Genomic DNA, 24,000 nt, shown 5'->3' with positions numbered 1-24,000 from the left:
CTGTGTTATATGAATCAAAATCATTTATAATATTTACACTTAAATTGGATTTCCATGTCTGATGAAGGGCTGCAGAATTTACGTGTCCTATTACTTAATCACACTAAAATAAAATATTTTAGGGTAATTTTAGAGCCATTTCTAGGTATACATTTATTGACAGCAAAGAAGACACTACTAGCCAAAACCTTCTTTGGTTTAATGAACTATTTATTTTTACTTAATTTAATTTCAGTTGAAATTAAATTCAGTTTCCCAGGTGTGTATCAATCTTATATTTTTCCGTATATTTACCATATTTACCAAAATGTTGCAGCCCAAATTCATGAGTTATATGAGCTGTAATGGAAGATGAGGTGCAATTAGAGTTTGTGTCCTCACGTTCCATTCTATAGCTCATGAATTAGGGCTACAATGTTTTCAGCACAAACCACTTTGTGCCAGCCAAAACTAATCAGCCAACACAGCCAGTGTCCTCTGCTTGCAACGGAAAATGATAACAATTGAATTCCAAGGTTTACAATCGCGTGTTGCGAGGGTGATTTGAATTTATTTATTCGGAATGTGTAATAACTTCAAAGTCATACGTGTGCTATTCTCTCTTGGTATGAAAATCAACACTAAACTTCTGCGTTAATGAGCGATTTAAGGAGTGAAAAATGCAGTCGCGTGAGCAAATTTTTTGCTGCAGATTGATCATCTATGCGAAACGGGCGAAGGTTCCGTGCGTCCGTGTTCAAATCCATTCATTCAAACGCCGCCGCCGCCAGATTGCTCTGCTCGGGAGCAGTGAGAGCGACAATCTGTATCGCGAACCGACCAACTATGGCAGAGTGTAATGTTATAATATGGTTTGTTCTTTCTGCCTGTGAGCCGAGAACGAAACCTTGGCCAGACCGTGACCCAATTTGGCCATTATTTGCCCCGAGGTTCTTTGACTTTTGCGGCGCGCGGCTGCTGCTGCGTTCGAGATGAATAAGTAAACGAATGCAGCCCGCACACCGCCTTCGCTTTTATACGATTTCCACCTTAAAAGCCGCCACGACGAATTGCTTTATTGGGGCAGCGAGGAATTCATCTCGGCACGCGACATTCAGGGTCTTCCAATTTGCCAAGTGACTCTTCCTGGTTTTTGATGAAAAAATAAATGGCAAAAAGCTTCGCATCATAAAAAATAAAGTAATTTTTAATTGGTTTACTTGTCAAATAAATTTGGTGCGAAATTTTCTAGCTTTTTCAATCTGCTTACAGGCTCTACGTGAACATTATTTGGCACTTTTTCAATCAACATTGTTTAATTACTTTTTAAATAAATTTCAGCCTTTAATTCATTATTATATGATATCAAATCAAAGGAAATTTTGAACTGTTTGAGTCCACTAGACTATCTAATATCTACCCCAGATTGCCAAAACGTCCCAAAAACAGTAGTCTAATCGTTTTGCAAAACATAATCATATGGTATAGTATAATTTTAAAAGTGTCGAACTTTTGATATGACTGATTGGCGAAAATGGCAATGGTTTTATTTCAAACAAATACAATTTTGTTTGATTATTTGAGATGTTTTGCAACAACGTAATGCATAATGTGGCTTTGTTTCGCAGGCCGCGGGCTCACCGAATGCGACTATTGGCCTTATTTTTCAGTGTTCCAGTGCCCAAACAGTGCTCTCAGGTCATCTGCCAACGTTTGTGGAACAATTTGTCACCGAACCTATGTATGAATGAAAACTCCTGTGCGTACAGTCAAAAAGCTAGCCAAATGATTTTGTCAGAATACTAAACGGACAGACTGATTTTTTCCCTTTTGTTTCCAGAAGATATTATTTTATTTCGTAGTTTCTTTTTGGATATGGAGATGTTACCCTGCTTATCCACAGTAAAAACAAAATTAGAATCTAAATTATTCACTGACTACACTCCATTTAAATCTGTGTTTAATATTGCCGCTCTATTGTTAAAAATATTAAAATTTCATGAACAAGAAAATACAGCTTTTTACAATGTATCTTGAATTTTTTTAAAATCTCAAGGATAATTATTTGAACTTCCACAATTTTTTTAAATTATAAAATCAATAAAAGTAATGAATTTTTCACCTTCTTTCTAAATTTTAAATGTTAAAAAACATCATTTTTATATCTGGAAATGAGTAAAAAGGTAAAACATTTTGGTTTACTATGTTTTGTCTTGAAACATAAAAGCTGAGATATTTTGAAGCGTGGGAAAAAGGAAAAAGTATTAGGCCCAGCCACTTGCTTTGCACGTGAAGACTTAATGCCAACTAGTTGTGGGAAAAAATATCACTGCTTGTATTTGCCAAACAAATCAACAGATTTTCTCGCACACGTCATCTTTCCCAGCCCTCTGCGCTAATCAAATTTGAGAATATTTTTCTTTCATCGACGTCAACGTCGGCTTATGGAAAGCTTTAAGATACATTCCATGATTTGTGCGTTTTGGAGCCTAGCCCGATTTTTCTCAGCGCTGGGAGTGAAAGAAGTTGCAGTGGGAGCAGTGACAACAAAATCAATTATGCCGCTGTTTGAGATGTTTCCAGTGCAAACTTCATTGCGACTGCTTTTTAGCACCAGTTTTCCTTGAATTTATATGCACTATTCCAATAGCGCAGCTCGCAGCTTGAAACTTCATCATAAATGCGTGACGTGCTTATATTTAAAATTGATTGAAGAGATCATTTGGTGCAAATATAGCCGACAATTATTTTGAAATTGAGGCTGAACCAAATCCTGTTCGACGTCATTGGTAATCAAAAGTTCATCGTGCTTGGTGAAGAAATTTAATTAATGTTGCACAGCGAGAGAGGGTCTCATTCTATAGATACACATTTATTGAGCGCAGTAAATCTAGAATTAAAAGGATTGCGCGCATTTGCTGTGAGGCAAGATCGGTGCTGTCATACTTGACGCACATTTTACACACAATTTATGATAAATAGACTAGTTGTTCTGAATATAAAAGCGCCTTGGAGAACTTCAAATAAAAAACAATAAATGCATTTTGATCGTTACAGTGCTATTGCAAAGCGCGATTATTCAATAAAAGCCAACGGGGTTTTTCTCTTTGGCACGAGGGTTGTGTTAAATTGTTAATCATTCCCTTGCTAAATCTATTTTATTTCTCGTCAGCCGATGAATTTGATTAAAGAGATTTGTACAGCTAATAAAACATGCGTCCAAATGGTTTAAAACGTTTGAATAACAAGAAAAAACTTCTTTTACTCTCGTTCTTAAAAAATCTAACCGAAGAACGCTAAAAGATTTTCTGACATTATTGCTGCCAAATATTTTTGAGGAAATTTTACCATTTGTATCAATTGTTAGAGATCCGAATTCAAATCAAAGCATTTAGCATTATTTTACACTTATGAGTGGAAGAAAATGTTTTGTGGAATTATGTTTCTTGAGAAATAACCCCTCTGTTATCATATCTTCCCATTTTTAGACTGATTTAAATTTTCAACATCTAAAAATTGTATGGCATCTTTATTTGTTTGAATAATGCAGCATAGAAGAAATGATTTGGAAACTAGTGCGGAAAAAGCATGAATTTACCGATGAATTGTGAAGCTATCTGAAAATTTCTTCTAACACACACTTGAAATTTTCTAACAAGAGAGAAACATACATACTAAAAATTTATCTGGATATCGAGACAAAATCTATTTTTCACGACCCCTATTCTCGAGCACTCAAAAAAGCATTCTGCTCTGTCACACTGATCCTGTTCGACAAATACATATACAAGGAGACAAATCTGGGTCATAATTGATGGCGTATTGTTTCTCTCGCGCTGCTTGTTTGAGGCAAAACATGCCGAGCAGGTGCATAGAACACACACACTGTTCGACTCGAGTAAATAGACGCGCACTTAACTCGCCGGCTGTCCATCAAAGTCGATGTTTGCCGTGTTTGCGAACAACCTAGCGAAATTTCCTCGTCCAGTTAGCGCAATTAACTTTTACCTTCGCTTCACCCCGCCGTGAAGAGATTCCAGTTATGATTTTATTGTAATTAATACAGTTTAATTATTTCTGGTTCGCTCTCCCATATTTGCGAAGGTTAAATTCCCTGCTTGGGTATTCGCTCGCTGCTGCAGTCCCTGTGGTCATCGTGATGAGGAAAATTTCTGCACCGAAATTGTTGTGGGTAAAAAGTGGTTGCTAAGAGGACTGCGTAGCTGGAGAAGATGAGAGTTCCTCGACCTGGGGGAATCCCAGACGGGTTGCAGGGCAGGAGAGGCGATGGGAACGAGCATTATTATTTGCAAAACTAAATCGTTTCTCAGAGACCGAAGGACAAGCTTTTTACCTTTGAAGTGTTTTACATTAATGATAGTGGAGCAACTTATCCGATTGAAATGGGAATTCCCTCTGCTTCTGATTGCTTTCATCTGTAATTTAAGTACATTTTCCTTAATAAATCTAGAGATATGTATGTTCCCTAAATGGAGCGTAATAAATTAAAATGATTTGCTTTTAAATTTATATCCAGTTCGTTTTTGTTTTGATTTGGACCACAAATAATCCAAATTCTATTTAAACCAAACCCAAATCACACAGTACAAAATATAAAGAAAGTAAAAGAAGAGATTGCCAGTTTAAATTTTCAGGGAAAATGTGATTAACGGTGAATCATACTAACTTATGCTCCAATAAATGATTAAACACTCGTAATTATTCGATATGGCTCAAATGTCCAATTAAAATTGAAGATTCCTAAGAACATTTACAATGCTTTTCCATTCTTTTAGAGGGCTGAAAAATTCCTGAAATAAAATAGATGTGACTTAAAAAACGACCAAAGGATATTCTTCACTCTCAGACTAGCAGGCAGTCTAAATTTAAAGTCATTCATGCTTTTAATCTGTTAATACCAACAGAGCTTAAGCGATGTATGGTTTCAACGAAGCGTCAGATTGACTGCCTTTTATGACCGTGGAGGTGTGCGTCTGAATTTACTGCTTCGTTCCACTCGAGTGCCTCCTTCCGTCAACTCTAGCGGAACAACAATAATACAAAATTTATGTAGGACATGGGCAGTGCAATTTATAGGAGGAACTGAACTAACAGCAGCGAGAGTGCACTTTCCTCCTTTGCGGCTCTTTTAATTCAAGAGGAAAATCAAGATTAGCATTTGGTGGCAGGACAAATCGCTCGTCAAGGATGGCTCTGTTTATTTTCCTCCTATGCGAGTTCTGCTCCAATTGTGTACTGCGCATAATATGATTAAGCCTTTAGAGCCGCATAATAATCACATCCTTGAGCACGGATAGCTCGACTTCGTGCAATTATTTGGGCGATCACGTACTCCTCGCTCAAAAGGCCAGAGTTTATGTGCTGACTGGCAGATTTATATTTTAACGTTCGATTATTGCACGCCTTTTTCTTGCCTGCCAAAAACGAGTAAGAATTCGTTCACTGATATTTAGGTTGAAAGTGGGCAGAAATGAATAAATCGTGGGTGCATACCGCTCATCCCGCGTTAATCCACGCTCATCCCTGACGCTCTTAATCATGACCTTTGGTCTCCCAGCCTTTAGCACCCGACAACTCAAAACAACGTAAATAGGCTAGAGAGAGTGCAAAACAAGATTAAAATCAATCACCAGTCAAAATAGCAAACTTAATTGTTGCTGAAATGCAATGAAATGAACTCTAGAAGTGCGAAGAAACTGACTTCTACTCCAACGTGCTCACGAAAATATTTGAAGGGCAAGTTCAGAGGGAGTGATTGCAGCCCGCATGATAAAATAAACACGTCTTTAAATAATACGACTGGATTTCAAAAATTACGTCTGTAGGAAGAATGGGCTGACAGATGCTAGCATTGCTGCATAAATGATTGATTAACAAATATATGTTATCTTAATCGTCTTTCAAAGTTTAGTTGTTTTTCTGCTAAAATATTAATTAAGTCATTATCATGTACAACACAGAAATCGCTTACTTATATTATTTTTATATTTGCGATTCCAACTTTTGGTCGTCACTAATCTGATAAACGAAAAATAAACTTTTATCTGAACGTTGGAACTTTTGCAAAAAAATAAAATTAGCTACAGCTTGTGTGTCTTATAGAAATTCAAGGTCGAAAAAATGTGACCCTAAAATGATAAAATGACCAACTGTTTTACAGCAATTTGGTAATCCTGATCCTGACCTTTTTTACAATTCAATTCACAACAGTTGGTTGAATTAGTAACGGCCAGAATACTCTGGCGTGGTCGGTTTAAAGACTCAGTTTTTCAATGCATGTTCAATGAAAAATGACTTTGAGTTTTTTCGATTTTGTTTTTGGATACATAAAAACAGCACTAAACATATAACTGATTCTAACGAGAACGAGTCCATAAAAATGTTTCTCTAACATTATTTGTTTTAAAAACGAAAAGATCTTACGATAAAACTTGAGATTAATAAGTTTACTTGGCGATGAAATGATTATAAACGAAGAAATCAGGTCAATGATGTGAGAAACTAATGTTAAATTTATATGATAGCGCACACAACCATATCCTTCTAATAATTGAATAAACAATCCAATATACTTCCAATCCTTCACCTTTTGTACATGTCTTGTGCTCAAGCTTTTTTATCACCAAAAGTCATCTGGCAAGTCGTGTTATGCATTAATAACATCGCCCGTGGGGATTCCAATCAAGTCATCTAATCAGGGTGCTCTCATAAGTGAGATCTGTGTGTTAGTTGTGGATTGAGTAAGATTGATTATTATTACCGCTCTCATAATTCTCTAATCCGGGACGAAAATATCTCGCGGCGGCGGCTGGTTCGTTTTGCATTGAGCGCTCGGTTTCTTATAAGTGTTCCAAGGACCTTACTGGCCAATAATCTGTGCGTAAATGTGAAAATTCAACAACCTGTACAAGCAAACCTGTGATTATTACTATTATTGGCGCGTGCATTTAAGGTTTTGTCTCTCTCCACCTGCTGCATGATTGATTGGTGAACCGGATCTCGACTCGCTCGCACTCGGTGCAAATGGAGCGCGTAAAGAATTGAGGCCTCCACCGAGCGAAAAAATCTGGCTGATTAGCCAGCTGCCACGATAGGGCGTGTGCGCAATTTCTGTAATTATTTTTACTCTCCCATTTGTGCATAAACACCATCAAGTTCCAACAACTGCTCTAGGCACGCTGAGGTAAAAGCCAGCAGTCATTGACTTCTTTGAAGCAACGTTTGCATCAATTTGACTGTATTTTTCGTATTTTTCTCACGAGATAAATAATTAATTGAAGGGTAAATTCGTGTGAAAACAAACTGTGTCAATGTCATGCGAGTGTTCATGCATCAAAAATTAGCTTGAAAGAAAAGACAGCTCATTTTAAATCTTTTTACTGCAGCTGTGGCCAATGCAACCAGCACTGAATAGCTGCTCGGCGGCACAGTGCTCCATCCTAAGAAAGGCGCGTTGGCGCGTTAATGTGGTAATCAATGCTTCTAACTTCTAGTCAATGAAATACATATTGGAAATATTGTTTAACAAGAAATAGTTGACGGTCAAGCATTAGTCATTAATCCTGTAAAAATTGCTAAGCACAAAGCACCAATGCTTCATCTAACTTCGAAAATAAAATTCAAGAAACGTAAAAAATAAACAGTTAGCGGTTATATCATGCGCTAGTCCTGTAAAAATTGCGCAATCGTATTTTTAATGTGTGGCTAGGCCATCAGGCAGCTACAAAATGTTTTAGTCCTATATATTTATGAAACTTGATTCTTGTGAAAATGAAAAATATATTTTAAAACAAAGAATAAATACACACAGGTTTAATCTTTAAATCTGACAATAAGAGAAACTGAATGGCTCTGTTCTGAGTGTAAAATTAAATCTGCTTGATATGGTTCATTTTTGAAAAACGAGGATGGTGTGTATAGGTTTTGCCGCTTCCCGAACGACTTGTTTCTACATCTGGCAAGAGTGGCGCTTTGTTCGTTTTTGACAGATCGACACAGCATACAGTACACACGCCACGCCCACCTCCAACTTAGGAACTTAGCTGGATAGCCGGTCGTTGTTTCGCAGGTGTAGGAGCACCACAGCACATACCACCTGTCAAATGCACAACTTTTACTCCGATTTACTTCATCTTATGTGAGAAGACAACCCTGTCTTCTGTCAGTTTGGATTAAAATTTGGTGCCAAAATGCAGAAAACAGTTTATTACACGAGCGTGCTCTTCCTTCGATGCGTCTGCGTCATTTACCTGTTCGCATTTCTTTCTCTTTACGTGCAGATTCCAGGTATGTATCTATAAATAAATACCAGCTCAACATTTAATAAAAATCTCAATAATCAGTAATATCTTAAACTAAATGATTACATAAACTTAAATGTCATTATTTTAGGGTTGAATGGTCTCAATGGAATCCTCCCTGCTCGCTCCGAACTGGACAGCGCAAAAATTGGCAAACAGGCAACTCTTTTGGACAAGTTTAAGGCCAAACCTACGTTGCTCTGGCTTGCTCCGGATATTGGTCTTAACACCGAGTATGCCATGGAACTAATCGCCCTCGTCGGTGCTGCAATTTCCTTCCTTGCGTATTTATTTGAGCTTTTATTGCTTAATGTGATATTAAAATTCATGTCACGTATTTCAGCTTTGTCTTCCGGACGCTGTGCACTGCACCGGTGTTTGCTGCCCTCTGGATACTCTACCAGTCCCTATTCCAAGTGAATCCAGTCTTCCTTGGATTCCAATGGTGTGTATTAACCCCAAAAATTATGAAAATTAGTTTTAAACTTGCTTTTTAACAATTTTTATTTAAATTTCAAACGACTATAAAGCTATGTTCTTTCAAAGGAAATCTTATTATTAATGTAATTCTAGGGACATTCTGTTGCTGGAAGTGGGTTTCTTGAGCATCGTGATTGCACCCCTGTGGGGCACCCGTTACCACAAAGTGGATCCGACGACGTCGATCCGCTTCTGGCTGGTGCGCTGGCTCATTTTCCGCCTCATGTTCTCGTCTGGAATAGTTAAGCTAACGAGCGGCTGTCCTACATGGTGGGATTTAACCGCGCTTGACGTCCACTTTGAGTCGCAATGCATCCCAACGCCGCTGGCCTGGTACGCACACCACCTGCCAAGCTGGTTCCTCCACCTGTCCACCCTGGGCGCGCACTTCATCGAGTGCATCGTGCCACTTTTCTTTTTCATCCCCATCAGACCGGTCCAGTATACTGCATTCTACCTGCAAATCCTGCTGCAAGTCTCCATCATCTTGACAGGAAACTACAGTTTTTTCAACCTGCTAACGATTGTGCTCTGCATCGCTCTGGTTGATGACCATTTCTTCTTGTACAAGGAACCAAAGAAACCTAAAGGTTAGCTTAATATTTTTCAATACTCTCGAAATTTTTTTAGGAACAGTTTTAATGACAAAGGTGGAAGTACTCTTTTTTTCTTGGCATTGCAATAGCTATTCATAGGAAATGAACTGAAATCACACATTTTGAAAATTGCGTTTTAAATGCTGATTTAAGCCTTCCAACCAGCTAAACATTCTAAAGACTTCGAAAAAATTGTAATACCTAATTCTTTGATAATCTTACTGATATTGTTTGAATTATTCAGACATTTTTTAAAAAAAAAATCACATGCTTTATTATATCCTCTTATATTTGCCCTTTCTTTTCCATATCTTCCAGCAAAGTCCTCGTTTATGTCTCTTCTTGGCGTGCTGGTCTGCATCGCCTTGTACGGTGGCGCAATTTACATCACAGGAGTCATGTTCGGCTTCAAACTCGGCCCAGACAATACGCCCCAGTTCAAAGCCGGTAATTTTATATAGATTTGAAGGGAAATATGATTAATAATACACCATAAATTGCAGCCTTCAACCAACAGCATCTGAAGGAAGTGCTCACTTGGTTTGTGCCTCTGACGATGGTCTATGGATTTGCGTCGCTGACTTTCCTGGCCGCCTCTGAATTCTTTGGCGTCCTGCGCAAAAACGTTGGCTTCTTCACCAAGGTCTTCCAGCTTGGCAGAGTGGTGTACGTCTCTCTTGTGGTGGTGTCTCTCTTTGCCATATCTCTGGTAGGAAACTAAATATTTAATCAAGGGCAAACTTTTCTAATAAGTTTTCTTTCAGGTCCCATACTCTTTGATCCGACCCAGAAGTCGTTCCGAACCGCCTATTTTGACCGCGCTGGAGCCTATATATGCGCAAACCTACAAATACCATATCAGCAGCGGCTACGGCCTCTTCAGGCGCATGACTGGCATTGACGGAAGGCCAGAGGTCATCATTGAAGGGTCAAATTCGATGGAAGGGCCCTGGAAGGAGTTTGAGTTCAAGTACAAGCCAGGTGACGTTAATAGACGTCTGCCTATGGTCGGTAAGTGTCCCCTATCTGTATTATATTCATTTTTTCTTGCACACTTTCGGTCGCTCATTGCATTTAATAATAACCAAATTATTGAGTTAAATTAGGATACATATATTTTATGCAAATCAGATTGCTGACTAACTTAATAAGTATTTACTTACATTATGAGGCAAATAATATTTATTTTTTAGCATGGTTTTATGTTTTACTAGATGCTTTTGTTATTGTCAAAATATGATCTGTAAAATGATGTCTTTATTACTCATCATTTCATGCATATTGAATTTGTTGTAAATTGAAAACTAATCTCTTGGAAGTGATTAATTTTTGTGTTTATAACTTAGAGTAGATCAACCAACTCTCAAATGAATTGAATTTTAGCTCCTCATCAACCTCGTCTGGACTGGCAAATGTGGTTTGCTGCTTTGAGCACCTACCACGACAACCCGTGGATCATGAGCCTGGCGTACAGACTTTTAACGGGACAGCCAGAGGTTATGAAGCTCCTGGCTCAAAACGACTCATTCTCAAAACCTCCAAAATACCTCCGTGCATCCTTGTACACCTACAGATATACTCCCTGGGAGAAAAGGTAAGCAAAAAGTGCAATTTTCGTTCCCAGACTAAATCATTTTATTTTAGTGGTGCATGGTGGACTCGAAAGAAGGAATCTGAGTACTTCCCTATGTTTTCTGCTACACACAAACCACTGCTGGAGTACCTACAGAAGTTGAATCTCGTCAATGTCAAAGACTGGCCTCTAAAGAATCAATATCTCGTCACAATTTTGGATTCTATTCGTGCAATATTCCAAGCAACTGATCCCGTCGTCAGCATTTGGGGCGTTGGATTTGCTGCTTTTGCCATCATGTTAACTTGAATTATGATTTTTTTGTGATTGAATTTTTGTAAGAAAATACCGAAAATTCTTGGTAAATTTGGTAGCCACAATGTCATTAATGTGCAATAATCAAGTCGTACACATTAAAAATTTACTTGATATTTTATTACCTCTTCATACCTGTCATTTAACACAAAAGATAGTTTTAATTCAATATTTTTCCTGCTATATTTAGAAACCTTTAAAAATCACTTTTTGTGGTGAGCGGGTTGCATAATTCAACCATTGACAGGGGTTCTTTCACCCTCCACTGAGTGGCGCGAGCGCTTGAAAATCAGCTGTCAAAATATGGCGGAGGGTGTTTTGCAATAGGGGTTGAATTTTGTTTTTTCATCTCTCGAGGGTTTCTTTATTTTCTCCATGGAAAGGTGAGTCCGAATCTATAAGTGATCGCAGGAAATCACAAATTTCGCCTGTTAAATTTGGGTCACGCCGTTTTGTTTATACAAAGCACTCTCGCAGTGTTTACGTGTCGACTGTACACAACTTTAATGTCTCTTAGGCGCTGAAATGCCGCCGACGTCGACAACGCTGCAGCCTCCCGTCCCGAACACGACCGCCTCCGATGAAATGAGCAAAGTGCCCATGAACGCAGGCTCCAGCGTTGGAGTCAGCGCGTACCTGATTGCCCCATTTTTCATGGTCCTGGCAGTGATTTTCGCCTCGATCTTGGTAAGCAACATTTAAAAAAAGAGTTGCACTTTGTTCCAAGAGGGTTTATTTGAATGATCATAATTAAAAACTAGCAGAGGAGCTTCATAATTAAAATTTCCCTCCCCCCTAAATTATAAACATTTTTTCTAATCAATAAATCAATGCCCTCTGCTCAACGTAACCAAAAACGTGTTGTGCAATTCTTAAATTATATAACTATTCACATTCACACCTAAATTTTGTGGGAGTAGCATAACAATAACCCGCTGTCCTTTAATTCGCACCTAAATTGATAATGGCCCAAAAAAATGATTCAACATTTCTGGATTTTGGAATAGAATTTTATAACATTGGTGAGTCTACCGTGACATTAACCCCCAACTCCTCTCTATCTCTTAAAAACTCCTCGTCTCAAAAGACTTCCATTACATGATGGTAATTCACCCATTGAATCGTGGCCAAAGAAATACATTACCTTTATAATTTTTTAATTGATAGTGTGTCTTTAAATTATGCAAACGACCCCAGAATTAAGCACCTCTAGCATTATTAATTCCATTCGCTGCACTTGTTAATAATAATTGATCGCGCACTTTCAAAGGTTGTCAACACATCAAGTCTTGTTAGTTTTTAGGTTTTGCGTGGAACATTTTAAATTAAAAAATGAAGCTGATAACTTGTTGAATGATCCCCAGGTATTTCTGATAATTCGTAAAAGACGTCTTGATGAGCTTCGCCACACACTGATGCCAATGTACAACTTCGACCCAGCTGACGAAGGAGACCAAGACTGGGAACAGGAGTTGCTCGAGTCTGTCCAGGAGCGAATGCCATATCAGCACCAACTCAACATTAAGGCAGAAATCTAATCTTTACCCAAAACAATATGTAAATACTCTATATTTATGTGTAAAGATATTTTTACAGAAAGTGAAACTGAGATAGCTTAAAAAGTGCCATGACACACATTTCGTAACTTTTTTGCCCCTGGTCAAGTGCTTGAAATTGTCGCACCACACAAGAGGCGCGAGTATAATGAGAGGCAGTGCGACTTTTGATCTTGCGCAGCGCATCCCTCGTGTTTGGCACTCTTCTCTCCTTCTCTCAGTCACTTTCTGTGCGTCTCGCTGGAACATTTAACTCGCAATGTTCCTTGACGTGGAACACCCGCTTTTGCTCATTGCCACTATGGGTAAAGTAATGATTTTTTACTCTTGTAACTTCTACAAGCACTTAAATTAATATCAGTAATTTTCATTTTTCCATTGAATTTAACTGTTACTGAATTTTTTTAATTTTTTTAACTTGAATTCTCTATAGTGCGCAGATTTTTAATACTCAATTTGAAATATCGGAAAAACGGGCAAATTTAACAACAACTGGGCCATTATTACATGTGAAGCTTCGGCGTTTAATTTATTTGTCAGCGGGGCGCTTTTGTATTACGTGTCTCGCTGGTTGCGTTTTCGCCCTACCCGCCCGACGATATAAAAGAGTGATCCAGGGCGTTCCCGCGCTTCATAAATCTTTATTTAGGCGGTGCAATCATTCATTTACCTAGCCGATGAATCAAATCAGCCCTTTCGCGGCGCTGACCTATTTTCCTCGTCACTCTCTGCACACTAGCGTTACCTTTTAATGTCACTTTTACGTCAACAAAGCCATCTCAGCGCAAAGTTCATTGTGTCAACGGCAGCAGGAAGGAGGAGGTGGGCTAGCCATCTATTTTCAGCAGGAAATTGCATTTTACACGTGCTAGCTGGCTCGACAATGTTGAGCCTCTCCAGCGTGTTTTTAGTTTGGCTTGACATTGTGAAACTGAGAATGCTCATAGACAAAAATTATTTTTATAGCCATAACTAAAACTAATAGAATTTCACGTAATTACGAATACAATTTTAATAAATGTGCTGTAATCGAATGATTTTTCCCTAGGGCATACCACAAAGTCAAGATAGTTAAGTTATTAATATTTAAACGTTTTAAACAGAAAAAAATTATCAAAATTTGAAATTGTTTTATTATGGTCGAAATTAAAATACAAACATAGGAGATTAGCTTAGATGGTCATTTTTTCAGAAAATGATCCGTTTTTCTGACGTTAGCTAAATAGTCGATTAAGACAAATTCTTTATGTTTCGACAGTTTCAGAACAAAAATTTAACTTTTAATTCTTTTGAAGTCACTATATATTCTACTACATAAATTAAATTGAATTTAGATTATTTTTGACACTCATTTAATCTACAATTTTTAATTTTTCACTTTATATGGATGATAATTATCATTGAATTGACACCATTAGCAAAGTTTAAAAATAATCAGTTAAGATTAAAAATTGAATGCAGAACAAAAACGTATAGTTCAACAATAATTTATATTTGATTTTTATACTGATTTGATTTCACCTCACAGGTCCTACAAATTTATTAAATGTCTCAATAGTTAAAAAGTGCCAAAATCTTTTCAAATCCCAACAAATTGCAATCCCCTTGAGAGTGACTCTTGAAACAAAAACTAAGTGTTAGAGCGAGAAGTGATATTTAATCCCGGCACACAAATCCGTCTAATAATTCTGTTTCAAAAATAAAAATCACAAGAGACAGAGTGGCCTTAAATTTAGCACTTGAGCGTAATCCATTTCTCTCTTCCAAAAAAGAAAAACACACCACGCGTTGCGTCATTTGCCTATTTTTGTCAGCCACATTGTCCCCTTGACGATTAATTATGTACGCCAAGCGCTTTACCCGTCGTCACACGAATCAAATTAAAATTCCTCAAAATCGATGGCACGCGGGGCATTAATTTTCCGTCCAATCGCAGACTGGTCCGCTAGCTGCTAGATGCATTAATTTATTTCTCATACAAATCCATTAAGGCGGAGGACAATTAAGTGGCTTAAGTGCTGCCGGCGGACCTAATATTGTTTTTTGCGCCGTCATAGTTTGTACAGGCAGATAAAATGCCATTAAAGTCCCTCGCAGGAGCCATATGACACCCGATGGTGTGTTTCAAGAAGCAGGAAACTGAGATGTTAATTGAGGGTTCCCACGGCCGACGCGGCAGCGTGGAGGAAATTTCGCCAAGAGCAAACATTTGGCGTAAAATTCAATTTCGATAAAGTTGGCCCGCGCCCAAGGAAGCGAAATAATTAAAGGCGAGAGAGTAATGATGCGCCCCGCCTGCAAATATAGATCCTAGCGAGTGACCCAATATGTTTTATTGCAGCAGAAATGCCAGATGACCAGGCCAATAAAAATGGAAGGTTAATAATGACCGATTAGACGGATCAAAGGGCTGCTCTGTTTAATTAGGTTTTCTGCTTCGCGCCACTGCTTGAACGCTGACAACCGTGAAATTCTCAAGGATTTCCTCCGCGTAAAGCTGTCGGCGCTCACATCAGAACGAAAATTATGCCATGTTACCTAAATTAAGTCTTAAACAGTTTTCAACGATTTTACCTTCTTTTTAACCCGTCATTTAAATCACTCCACCACGCAAAATCGATGCACGTGCGCGATAAAATAGCGGTTGTGAGAGCGTGTTCGCGTTGACTGGCGAAAATTTTCTCACCCACCGCGTTTGCTTTTTAACGAATATGCATGTGTGCTGAGGCGGAGGCGAGCGCGGCAGAAAGAAGTAGCGAGAGATCGGAAGCTTAATTTTAGCAACCTGCGTAGGTGGATAAGTCAAACAGATTGCATGCCGCTGACAGAAACCTTTCAATTTGCTACTAAAAATAAACGGGCGTTACTTTTGGTATGAATTCCTCAAAGGAAGCGCCAGATGGGTGTTTTATTGGATCTGGCGAGCGCCGAAAACGTCCGCCAATCGTCCTCGACTCGATGTTTGTGCATTCGGAAAGGAAGCAGAGTGCAGCTTGACGCAACACCCTTTTATATAGCAGGCGAATCAGCTGCGTTGCTTGTTAAAATCAATTCGGTTTATTTTTAGTAATATTTCCGTGAACTAATTTCGAGGTGACTCACGTTGCTAAAATATTGTTCGCCGCTCGGCGCAGGCCACAAAACTGGTCTCATTCCCCTTGCTATTTTTCCAGCAGTGATAATGAGTTGGGCCGATGGAGCCACTCAAGTGCACCAGCCCAGCAAAAGCAACCAGCCATCCGCAGCCCCGCGAACCAACTGCCCGAAAACACCAACCGAAACCACTGAAATCATCCCCACAAGGATCAACACCCGCACCCATCTCAAGGTCAGAAGTCAAAACAGGCTGTAATTAGTTTTATGTCGGTTTCAACTTTGCTTTCATTTAATTAAACCAGCATTGTAAATTTTCTCAGCAAAGGGGATTAAAAAGAATTATTTTCAGGCTGTTTATTTTATTTTTGAGTAAAATAAATAATATATATAGTCAAGAGAAACAAATAATTATGTATTCCACTTCAGAACAAGTTAATAAATATAAAGGCTCTTTAGGTATTACAAAATGTCATGAAAATAACGTATTAATTCAACGGATAATTCAATTTTAAAATTCGTTAAATATTTTAATCAAAAAATAAAAAAATTGTTTAATTTCCTTAAAAGGCTGCAAATCACTATAAGGTATATTAAATTTAGGTTTGTGAAAGTTGGGTTTCCTTCTTGATCCTGCTATTTAAATTTAATCTAGGCCAAACTCTGTAGCAGAAAAAATTACACCTAAGAAAAAATCGCAATAATTGTAGAAACGGTTTAGAGTTTGAGGAAAATCCTCTATCACTTTTAAATAATTTTGTATAGTTTTTTTTCATTCCTAGCTGGGCTACTGCCAAATATTTTGTTATACTCTTTTTTAAAATATCCAATCTTTAAAATCGATGTTGAAACAAAAAATAATTCTTTAGGAGCTGCGGCTGGCCATGCGCAACGTGGAGCACGTCCGAGTCGCACCTTTGGACGCGTACATCGTTACAACCGAGGATGAGCACCAGGTATAGAAAAATCAAACGAGAAGTTAAACTAGAGCCGAACCAAAAGAGTCGACACGCATTTTACAGACAGGCTCTCCGCTGAACCACGACCGCCGTCTGCAGTTTATCTCGGGTTTCAGCGGTTCCGCGGGTGAAGCAATAATCACAAAGAACAACTCGGCGGTGTGGATAGACCCTAGGTACTACGTCCAGGCTGACTCGGAGCTCGCTTGCCACTGGCAGATCATGCGCAATGGAATTCGAAATGTAACACCACGCTCTGCTTTTCTGTAATCTAAGCGTGAAAACAACTTTTTTGCCCTCGTCCTTGCCGCAGACGCCTACGGCCGCCGAGTGGGTTTTGCAAAATGTCAGAAGAGCTAGAATTCGAATTGGTGCTGACCCGAAACTGATTCCTCACCACACCTGGATCAGCTGGGAAAAGGAGTTTGGTGTGTGGCTTTTTAAATTTATATAATTAAGATACACGATGTTATAGTTTTAAATTTCTCAACGAGAGCTGAAATGAGCAGGTATAAAAATACTTGAGCCTGTAAAAAATCTTATGAGTTTCGCTGATTTTTCTTAGGGTACTTAATTTTGATTTATTCCACTAAAAGACACAATATGAGAAAGTGATATTTTCTTAAGTTTTCTTAATTCATTTAGAGAAGTACAATATCACCCTGATTCCTGTGCTGAAAAATCTGATTGACTTGATCTGGGGAAGTGACAGGCCTGAGCCACCAAAACTGACGATGTACGTTCATTCCATGGAGTATACTGGTAAGAAACAACAAATTAAGCTCCTTTGAAAATATTGGTTAATTAATAATTTCTTTAGGAGAGACCTGGCAGAGTAAAGTAAAGAGAGTGCGTGGCGCCGTGAACGCCATGGGTGCCGACGCGCTCGTAATTACAGCGCTGGACGAAATTGCCTGGCTCCTGAACATCAGGGGGCGCGATGCAATGTATCTGCCAGTTTCGAAAGCATACGCTATCCTCGTTCCACAAAAGATTTTCTTGTATGTGCCCGGAGCCACGGTGCCAGAGTCGGTTTCCAACCACTTGAGGACATTTAATTGCATCAATGATCCATATTGCGTCAGGTAAATAATTTTAAATAAACTACGTGCGTATCTTGTATGTGTTGCTATTTATTACATGAAATGGCAAATTTTTAGACTTTTTTTCAATTTGATTATTTCTCTAATTTGAAATTGAACCATTTCTTTGTTATTAAACAAAAAAATCTCCTTTTTCGTAAGTTAAAAAGATAAATTTTAAACGAATTTGAGAGGCCATAAACTTTCGTCAAATCTTGAGAAATTCATACCGCCTGCAGAATTAACATGTTTGTTATATTTTTTTCTTTTAATTTTTTATGAATAACCCTCTGCTTAGTTTAACGAATATGACACATTTTCAAGTGTGTTTAGTATAAAGAAAAAATTCAATTTTTTTTTATTAATTATCACACGTTTTCGGAAAAATTAAACTTGTAAAGAAATGCCTCATGAATTGTCCTTTAAAATTATAGTTAAGCACAATTAGGCCTAAAAACTTCACTTTGTTCAGAGTTTTAGAGTATGACCAGTTTTGGAGAGACCTGCCAACCTTCTTGCAGTCGTGGAACAAAGTCCTGCTCCCCTCCATGTTCAACTACAATCCTGGCTGCAGTCACCGAGTCGTCAGCTTGGTAATTGAGAATCTCGAATTACTTCAACTGAGATTAAAGAAAATGCGTCACTCCTTCCAGGTTCCGGAAGAAAAGAGGCTGCTTCTGCCATCGCCCATTATGATGCTGAAAGCTGTAAAAAATTCAGTCGAAATCGAGGGGATGAGGAGAGCGCACGTCAGAGACGCAGCTGCTGTGTGCGAATTTATGGCCTATTTGGAAGACAAGGCATGGAGACATTCATTAATGCTCTTGCGCACTTCAATAAATCACATTATCACTCAGCTCGGCGATGGTGAAAAGTGGACTGAGTTTCAAGTGGCCAGCACTCTGGATAAATTTCGCTACGAGCAGCTCTTGAGTCAGGGAGCCAGTTTTAAGAGCATTGTTGGTTTTGGACCGAATGGCGCAAGTCCACACTATCGACCCCATTTAAACACTTCCCTGGTAGTGGCTCGAAACTCGACTCTCGTCATCGACTCTGGAGGGCAGTACTTGGGTAATGGCAATTTTTAATTGTGACGCAATAGTTTCTCTTTGCTCTTTTTTTTAAAGAAAATATTTATATAATGTATTTAAAAAATTAAATTATAATTACAAACAAAGTTTATTATGCGCAGTATGCGCTATTGTGGTGTGGCTCAATACCAAAAAATAGATACTTCAAATATATTATACTTATTGATTTTTCCATTTTTTTTTATCATTTCCACTCTTTTTAACAATCCCAGTTTCATTAGAAAAACTTTAAATGATAAAATTAGTCTTGTTTTGGTGATAAATTGCAAACTAATTAAATTTGAATCATATTCCAGAAGAATGAAACGTAAAATTTTTTCAACGATCAACTCGTGGAATAATTATTGCTAGAAGACCTCCTCATGCAAAAATAAAAACACTGCTACGTTATTGTAAATCACTGTCTTCTGAATTAGTTGCACTAATAGCGAACTTTGAAAAGCAAACTGATCAACTAAAAATAAATCTTTCGATGGACTCTTATCAAATCATTATTAAGTAAAAAGTATCCTTTAAGCTTGCTACAAATTGTTGTGTACAGTACTTATGTGTAACAGTTATTTTGGTTATCATGCACCAGAAAGATTTTTTCTACATAAAATCATAAACTATTTGACTTGACACTGAATTTATATATTGAACGGTATAATGTACGTTTCCAGATGGTACAACTGACGTCACTCGAACATTCCATTTTGGCACTCCAACCCCAAAAGAAAAAGAAGCGTACACAAGGGTATTAGGAGGAGTGCTTGCCTTGTCCAAGCTAAGCTTTCCATACACTGTCGACACCTCTGACGTGGACGTGCTGGCTCGATCTCACCTGTGGGCTGCCGGGATGGATTACAAGCACGGCACTGGACACGGCATTGGCTCATTCTTAGGCGTACATGAACGTGAGCTGCCTGGAGTGTTTAATCTGAATTTCTAACTCACTATTTATGTTGCAGCACCCATCAGCATCCACTTCAACAGTCGACAGAAGAAATCATTTGAAGTAGGCCATTTCCTTACAATAGGTATGCTGAATGGTTGAAATCCCTTAAACATTTTAATTGTCTTTGTGCCCTTGCAGAGCCTGGGTTTTATCAAGACGGAGATTTTGGTGTGCGCATTGAGAATGTTGTAGAAGTTGTTCTAGTCAAACCAAAGGTAAATTGTTTTCTAATCATATATTTTCAACCACACGTGAACTTTTTTATATCTTTTAGTTCAACGTCTCTGGGCCATATTATGGTTTTAAGACAACGACTCTAGTTCCTTATGAGCCCAAGCTGATCAACCCAGATTTTCTGAACCCTGATTTGGTAATTAAGTAACTGATAACTAAAACTAAAACTAAGATATTTTACAATTCTATAGAGGAAAATGATAAACCAATATAACGCAAAGGTAAGACAAGTAGTTGGAGCTGAGCTGAAAAAGAAGCCAGATTTGAAAGGTTTCAAATGGATGATGAAGAAAACAGGCTATATCCCTGAATGGCTTCCACCGAAAAACTCAGCCTCTATACACGAGTCTTGGTTTTTCGGCATTTTAGCAGTCATTTCTAGCATTCTGGTCACATGTTAACCATCGAAAACCAGCATTTTAAACTGGAGAGACTTACAAAAATTGTTCTGTGATTGATCATTAAATTGTGGCGGATAAATTATGTGTGTCGATTGAAGAGTGCTACATGCTTCATTGTCATTCACGTTGGTTAAAGTGCGCGTTTGATGAGAATTTCTGAAAATACTGTGTCTTTACACACTCTTAACTTGAAAGTGAGAATTAATGAGCTATACTTTGTTGTTTTCAACTCTCCCATAAAGAATGGCTTCAAAAGGTGAAAGGTGCAGGAGAAAAATTATATATTCAAGCATTATTGTGAAGCGATTTCCATTCCATGAATATTGTAACGTAAGTCTCAAAAACCTTTTTCAGATAATATTAGACACGTCAGTCTCATCATATAGTATGTAGAAATTTTCAAAGCTTCCTGTGGAAAAATTTATAAACGCGATAAACGCACTACCGAATCACTTAATGGAACTTTCTCATGATACAGTCATCCCGTGAAAACACTCTTAACACTCCCTGTAAATAAAACTGAACTATTGAAAACCGGAAAATTGTTTCATTTCTCAGAAAAAAATGATAATGAATACAAATTCGATGTTGTAGCTAGTTTTTCTGTTTCAATTTTCCCCTCGCGCGCTTTGACATCTCCATTCCACTAAACAACATTCGAATTTACGATTTAAGCACCGTTCGAGAGATGGCGTCCTCCACTCATATGCTTAACATAAATAATTTTGGTAGTTGGGGTAAATAAGGTGATGGATTCACGCAACGCGCTTGGCCCTCGTGTGGCGCCGGCTGCATAACTGGCTAGACTGACAGGCGCTCATTTTTCTAGGGTGCACCAAATTGGGAACTCAAATATATTTGATCGATTTATTAATGAAGAATTCGCAAATATTTAGTAATATTTAAAAAAAACGTTGAATTCACGCTACAATAATTGATTTAAAAAAATAAGCAAATCTTTTTAACGAAAATAAAATATTTGTTTGCCAATTTCAAAATGTCTAGAAATTTGGATTGGGATAGGCACTAAACGAACCCTTTTGTGTTTGAATATCAAATAGAGGCTCTAATCTTATAGCTAATCAATACTCCAGAGGGTGCCAATCAACTGTACACAGAAGGCGAAATCGCTTTGCTTCTGTGCATATATAGCAGCTGTCAAACAGATCGTGGTTGTTGCCTCTCGTGCTTTCAATTTTCCACCCTCCTTGCTACTCTCGCCCTCCGTTGGAATCGATTGCGGCCAAATAATTAACGGAGGCGAGAGATGAGAAAGACGAGACGCAAACTTCTACGTAGTTTTTTTACCATTGTGGAATTGAACAGAGGGTATACTATCAACATATATACGTGTGTCTTATGCCGTGAGGCAAATTCAAATGAATGGCGACGAACCAAACACTCGTGTTACAAGCACCAACCACGCTCAAGCCATCCAGAATAAATAGAAAAAAATCAGAGATTGAATTTATGCATAGTTACTTTACCGTGCATATTTCCTCACTTTTGATCTCCAATATTTCGTCGTGTTTTTTTGCTTGGAAACATCAAACTACGGTTCAATTTTATTTTTATTTTAAAATAAATAAATACTAATTGTACGAGACAAAGAAAAGAGAAACACGATCAGCATTTATGTTGACCTTTATATAGCTACATGATTTTTGCCCGCCTGTCCGACAAATGTTCCAAGGCTTTCAAACGCGTCGTCGTGTTCGAGCTTTGCTTTTCATCTTGTCATCTGTCAGCACACTTGAGACTCGTTTTGCATTTCACGCGCGCTGATACAGAACTTTTAAGAAGGGTGTTGCAACATTTCTGCGTGCTCGACTAAAAAAAAGTGAGCTGACAACAAAAATCAAATGCAAAGACTCGCGAGTTCACGAGTTCGTGCGTTTTGCTTGAAATCCCTTGAGAGGAAGAAAAATAATTTTCGGGAGGGAGCAGAAATCTACATAAACACTGTCGTGCATGCAGAAAGAAAGTGTTTTTGTTTGACTCGAGCGAGTTAACGGCTTGGGCTCGCTGAGTGATATTTTTATGGTTACGAGAGGGAGTGAAAGAGAAGCCCCTGATGGTGTGTTATTTCATGCAGAGTCAAGTCAGCGCGGATTGTGCGTGCTTTTTGCCAACCAAAAGAAACAAAAAGGAGTACCGCCACGCAGCCGAAATAAATATGACGATTTATGGTGTGGGAAGTTTTTTATTTTTAAATGCCTTTTTAATTCAAATTAATGAAAATTAAATTATTGACTAAGTGTGTTTGATTGTAATTAATTTTATTACCTAGTGTCAATTAGAATAGAATAAGCAAGTAGATGTTAAAGAAACTTTCTTGAGAAGTGAAAAAATAGTTTAAAACAATGGTTAATAATATGATTGGCTTTTGAATATATAAATTTTTGCAGATCAACTCTGAAGAAGATGAACAGCAAAGCAAAATTTTCCGAAAATAAAGAGCATTAAATATTTTCTTTATTTCTATCAATTCTGGTTGACATTAACCGTCACAAATTATTTCAATTTCATTTTAAAGTATAATATAGTTAGTTAGTTTTAAGAGTTATTCAAAATTAATTTTTTCCGACTTTAATTTTTTTTCCTTTATCCATTAATATTAAAAATATTATGTCTTTCATTTCAATTCCCCATTTTTTTCAAGGCACGTGCACATTCCCCATCAAATTCTCTTTACGTATAACGGCTGCTTGATGGCAAAGTGAATAAAATCGTGTCATAGGCCCATAAGGTTACAACCCTTAAATGCATAATGAACGAACCCCGATGACGTCACGCTCGATCGTGCTCTGCGGTGTGCGTGCGTAAATTTTGATTTGGGTGCGCTATTTTTTCGGCCAAAATGCTCTTGCCAGCAGTGAGAGCAGAGAGCGCGATCCGATGAGTCGCTCTTTCGCCCTTATTGATTCATCTTGTGAGAGAGCCGAGTACAAACACAATTTACACCTGCCCGAAGTTATGGTCTACGTGATCAAACACCATCGAGATGCTGTCGTGGGGTGTGGGTGGAGAGGAGAACAGCCTTCAGTACAACAAAGGGCGCTGCAAAATGAATTGCGGTGTTTGTTTGCTGTAAACAAAAGGGTGCTTGGAACGATTTTATGTGGGAAATTTATCTCAAGAGAACCAGAATTAATTTAAATTAAAAATGCATAACCGAATATAATTGTTTTGCCGTTAGTAATAAACAAAAAATATATCCTGCGGGCACCCAACACTTTCAACTCCTCACGATGAATAATTGGGGTCGAAATTTTTGTTAATTATCTTTTATTCAAACTTTTTTAAATTTTCAATAAAGTATTTGTGAAGGGTGTAAATGATAATTTTTTATGAATTACAAAATCCGCTATAATTTGTATGTT

At 38.0% G+C, this 24,000-nt stretch overlaps 3 protein-coding genes across 6 annotated transcripts; all 3 read left to right on the top strand.

Annotated features, from left to right (window-relative positions):
* Positions 1 to 8,055: 8,055 nt before the first annotated feature.
* On the top strand, positions 8,056 to 11,371 carry LOC135945537 (lipase maturation factor 2-like). The gene is made up of 9 exons (XM_065493290.1): positions 8,056 to 8,286; positions 8,392 to 8,584; positions 8,644 to 8,745; positions 8,874 to 9,370; positions 9,695 to 9,823; positions 9,880 to 10,085; positions 10,141 to 10,387; positions 10,760 to 10,970; positions 11,021 to 11,371. Exons 1-9 carry the CDS (start codon positions 8,190 to 8,192, stop codon positions 11,256 to 11,258), a joined length of 1,920 nt encoding a protein of 639 aa, XP_065349362.1. The 5' UTR covers positions 8,056 to 8,189; the 3' UTR covers positions 11,259 to 11,371.
* A 163-nt stretch (positions 11,372 to 11,534) lies between these two features.
* On the top strand, positions 11,535 to 21,159 carry LOC135945536 (xaa-Pro aminopeptidase 1-like). 4 transcript variants are annotated; one of them, XM_065493289.1, is made up of 17 exons: positions 11,535 to 11,647; positions 11,782 to 11,951; positions 12,629 to 12,790; positions 15,997 to 16,148; positions 16,783 to 16,869; positions 16,936 to 17,115; positions 17,186 to 17,300; positions 17,518 to 17,634; positions 17,693 to 17,957; positions 18,427 to 18,547; positions 18,608 to 18,754; positions 18,812 to 19,025; positions 19,708 to 19,941; positions 19,996 to 20,064; positions 20,121 to 20,197; positions 20,257 to 20,352; positions 20,408 to 21,159. In XM_065493289.1, exons 4-17 carry the CDS (start codon positions 16,002 to 16,004, stop codon positions 20,615 to 20,617), a joined length of 2,079 nt encoding a protein of 692 aa, XP_065349361.1. In that variant the 5' UTR covers positions 11,535 to 11,647; positions 11,782 to 11,951; positions 12,629 to 12,790; positions 15,997 to 16,001; the 3' UTR covers positions 20,618 to 21,159. The 4 variants fall into 4 exon arrangements, with proteins under 4 accessions (XP_065349361.1, XP_065349360.1, XP_065349359.1 ...); XM_065493288.1 differs by having other exon boundaries at positions 15,994 to 16,148; XM_065493287.1 differs by lacking the exons at positions 11,535 to 11,647; positions 11,782 to 11,951; positions 12,629 to 12,790 and adding an exon at positions 12,942 to 13,125.
* Positions 11,790 to 12,802, top strand: LOC135945374 (uncharacterized protein C3orf18-like). The gene is made up of 2 exons (XM_065493007.1): positions 11,790 to 11,951; positions 12,629 to 12,802. The coding sequence occupies exons 1-2, from the start codon at positions 11,790 to 11,792 to the stop codon at positions 12,800 to 12,802; spliced, it is 336 nt and encodes a 111-aa protein (XP_065349079.1).
* Positions 21,160 to 24,000: the final 2,841 nt, after the last annotated feature.

This window comes from Cloeon dipterum, chromosome X (assembly GCF_949628265.1).
Source record: "Cloeon dipterum chromosome X, ieCloDipt1.1, whole genome shotgun sequence".
In the NCBI taxonomy this organism is placed as follows: domain Eukaryota; kingdom Metazoa; phylum Arthropoda; class Insecta; order Ephemeroptera; family Baetidae; genus Cloeon; species Cloeon dipterum.
The sequence above is the reverse complement of the archived record's forward strand: the minus strand, read 5'-3'. Positions and strand labels throughout refer to the sequence as shown.

What these genes read in the sequence shown, in the direction of transcription:
- LOC135945374 (XM_065493007.1), top strand. Translation starts at nt 11,790, where the DNA reads ATGCCGCCGACGTCGACAACGCTGCAGCCTCCCGTCCCGAACACGACC. An exon ending in TGATTTTCGCCTCGATCTTG is followed by an intron (nt 11,952 to 12,628) that starts GTAAGCAACATT and finishes AATGATCCCCAG; the next exon opens with GTATTTCTGATAATTCGTAA.
- LOC135945537 (XM_065493290.1), top strand. Translation starts at nt 8,190, where the DNA reads ATGCAGAAAACAGTTTATTACACGAGCGTGCTCTTCCTTCGATGCGTC. An exon ending in GTCTTCCTTGGATTCCAATG is followed by an intron (nt 8,746 to 8,873) that starts GTGTGTATTAAC and finishes ATGTAATTCTAG; the next exon opens with GGACATTCTGTTGCTGGAAG. An exon ending in TAGACGTCTGCCTATGGTCG is followed by an intron (nt 10,388 to 10,759) that starts GTAAGTGTCCCC and finishes ATTGAATTTTAG; the next exon opens with CTCCTCATCAACCTCGTCTG.
- LOC135945536 (XM_065493286.1), top strand. Translation starts at nt 13,080, where the DNA reads ATGTTCCTTGACGTGGAACACCCGCTTTTGCTCATTGCCACTATGG. An exon ending in TGCGCAATGGAATTCGAAAT is followed by an intron (nt 17,116 to 17,185) that starts GTAACACCACGC and finishes TCCTTGCCGCAG; the next exon opens with ACGCCTACGGCCGCCGAGTG. An exon ending in AATGATCCATATTGCGTCAG is followed by an intron (nt 17,958 to 18,426) that starts GTAAATAATTTT and finishes CACTTTGTTCAG; the next exon opens with AGTTTTAGAGTATGACCAGT.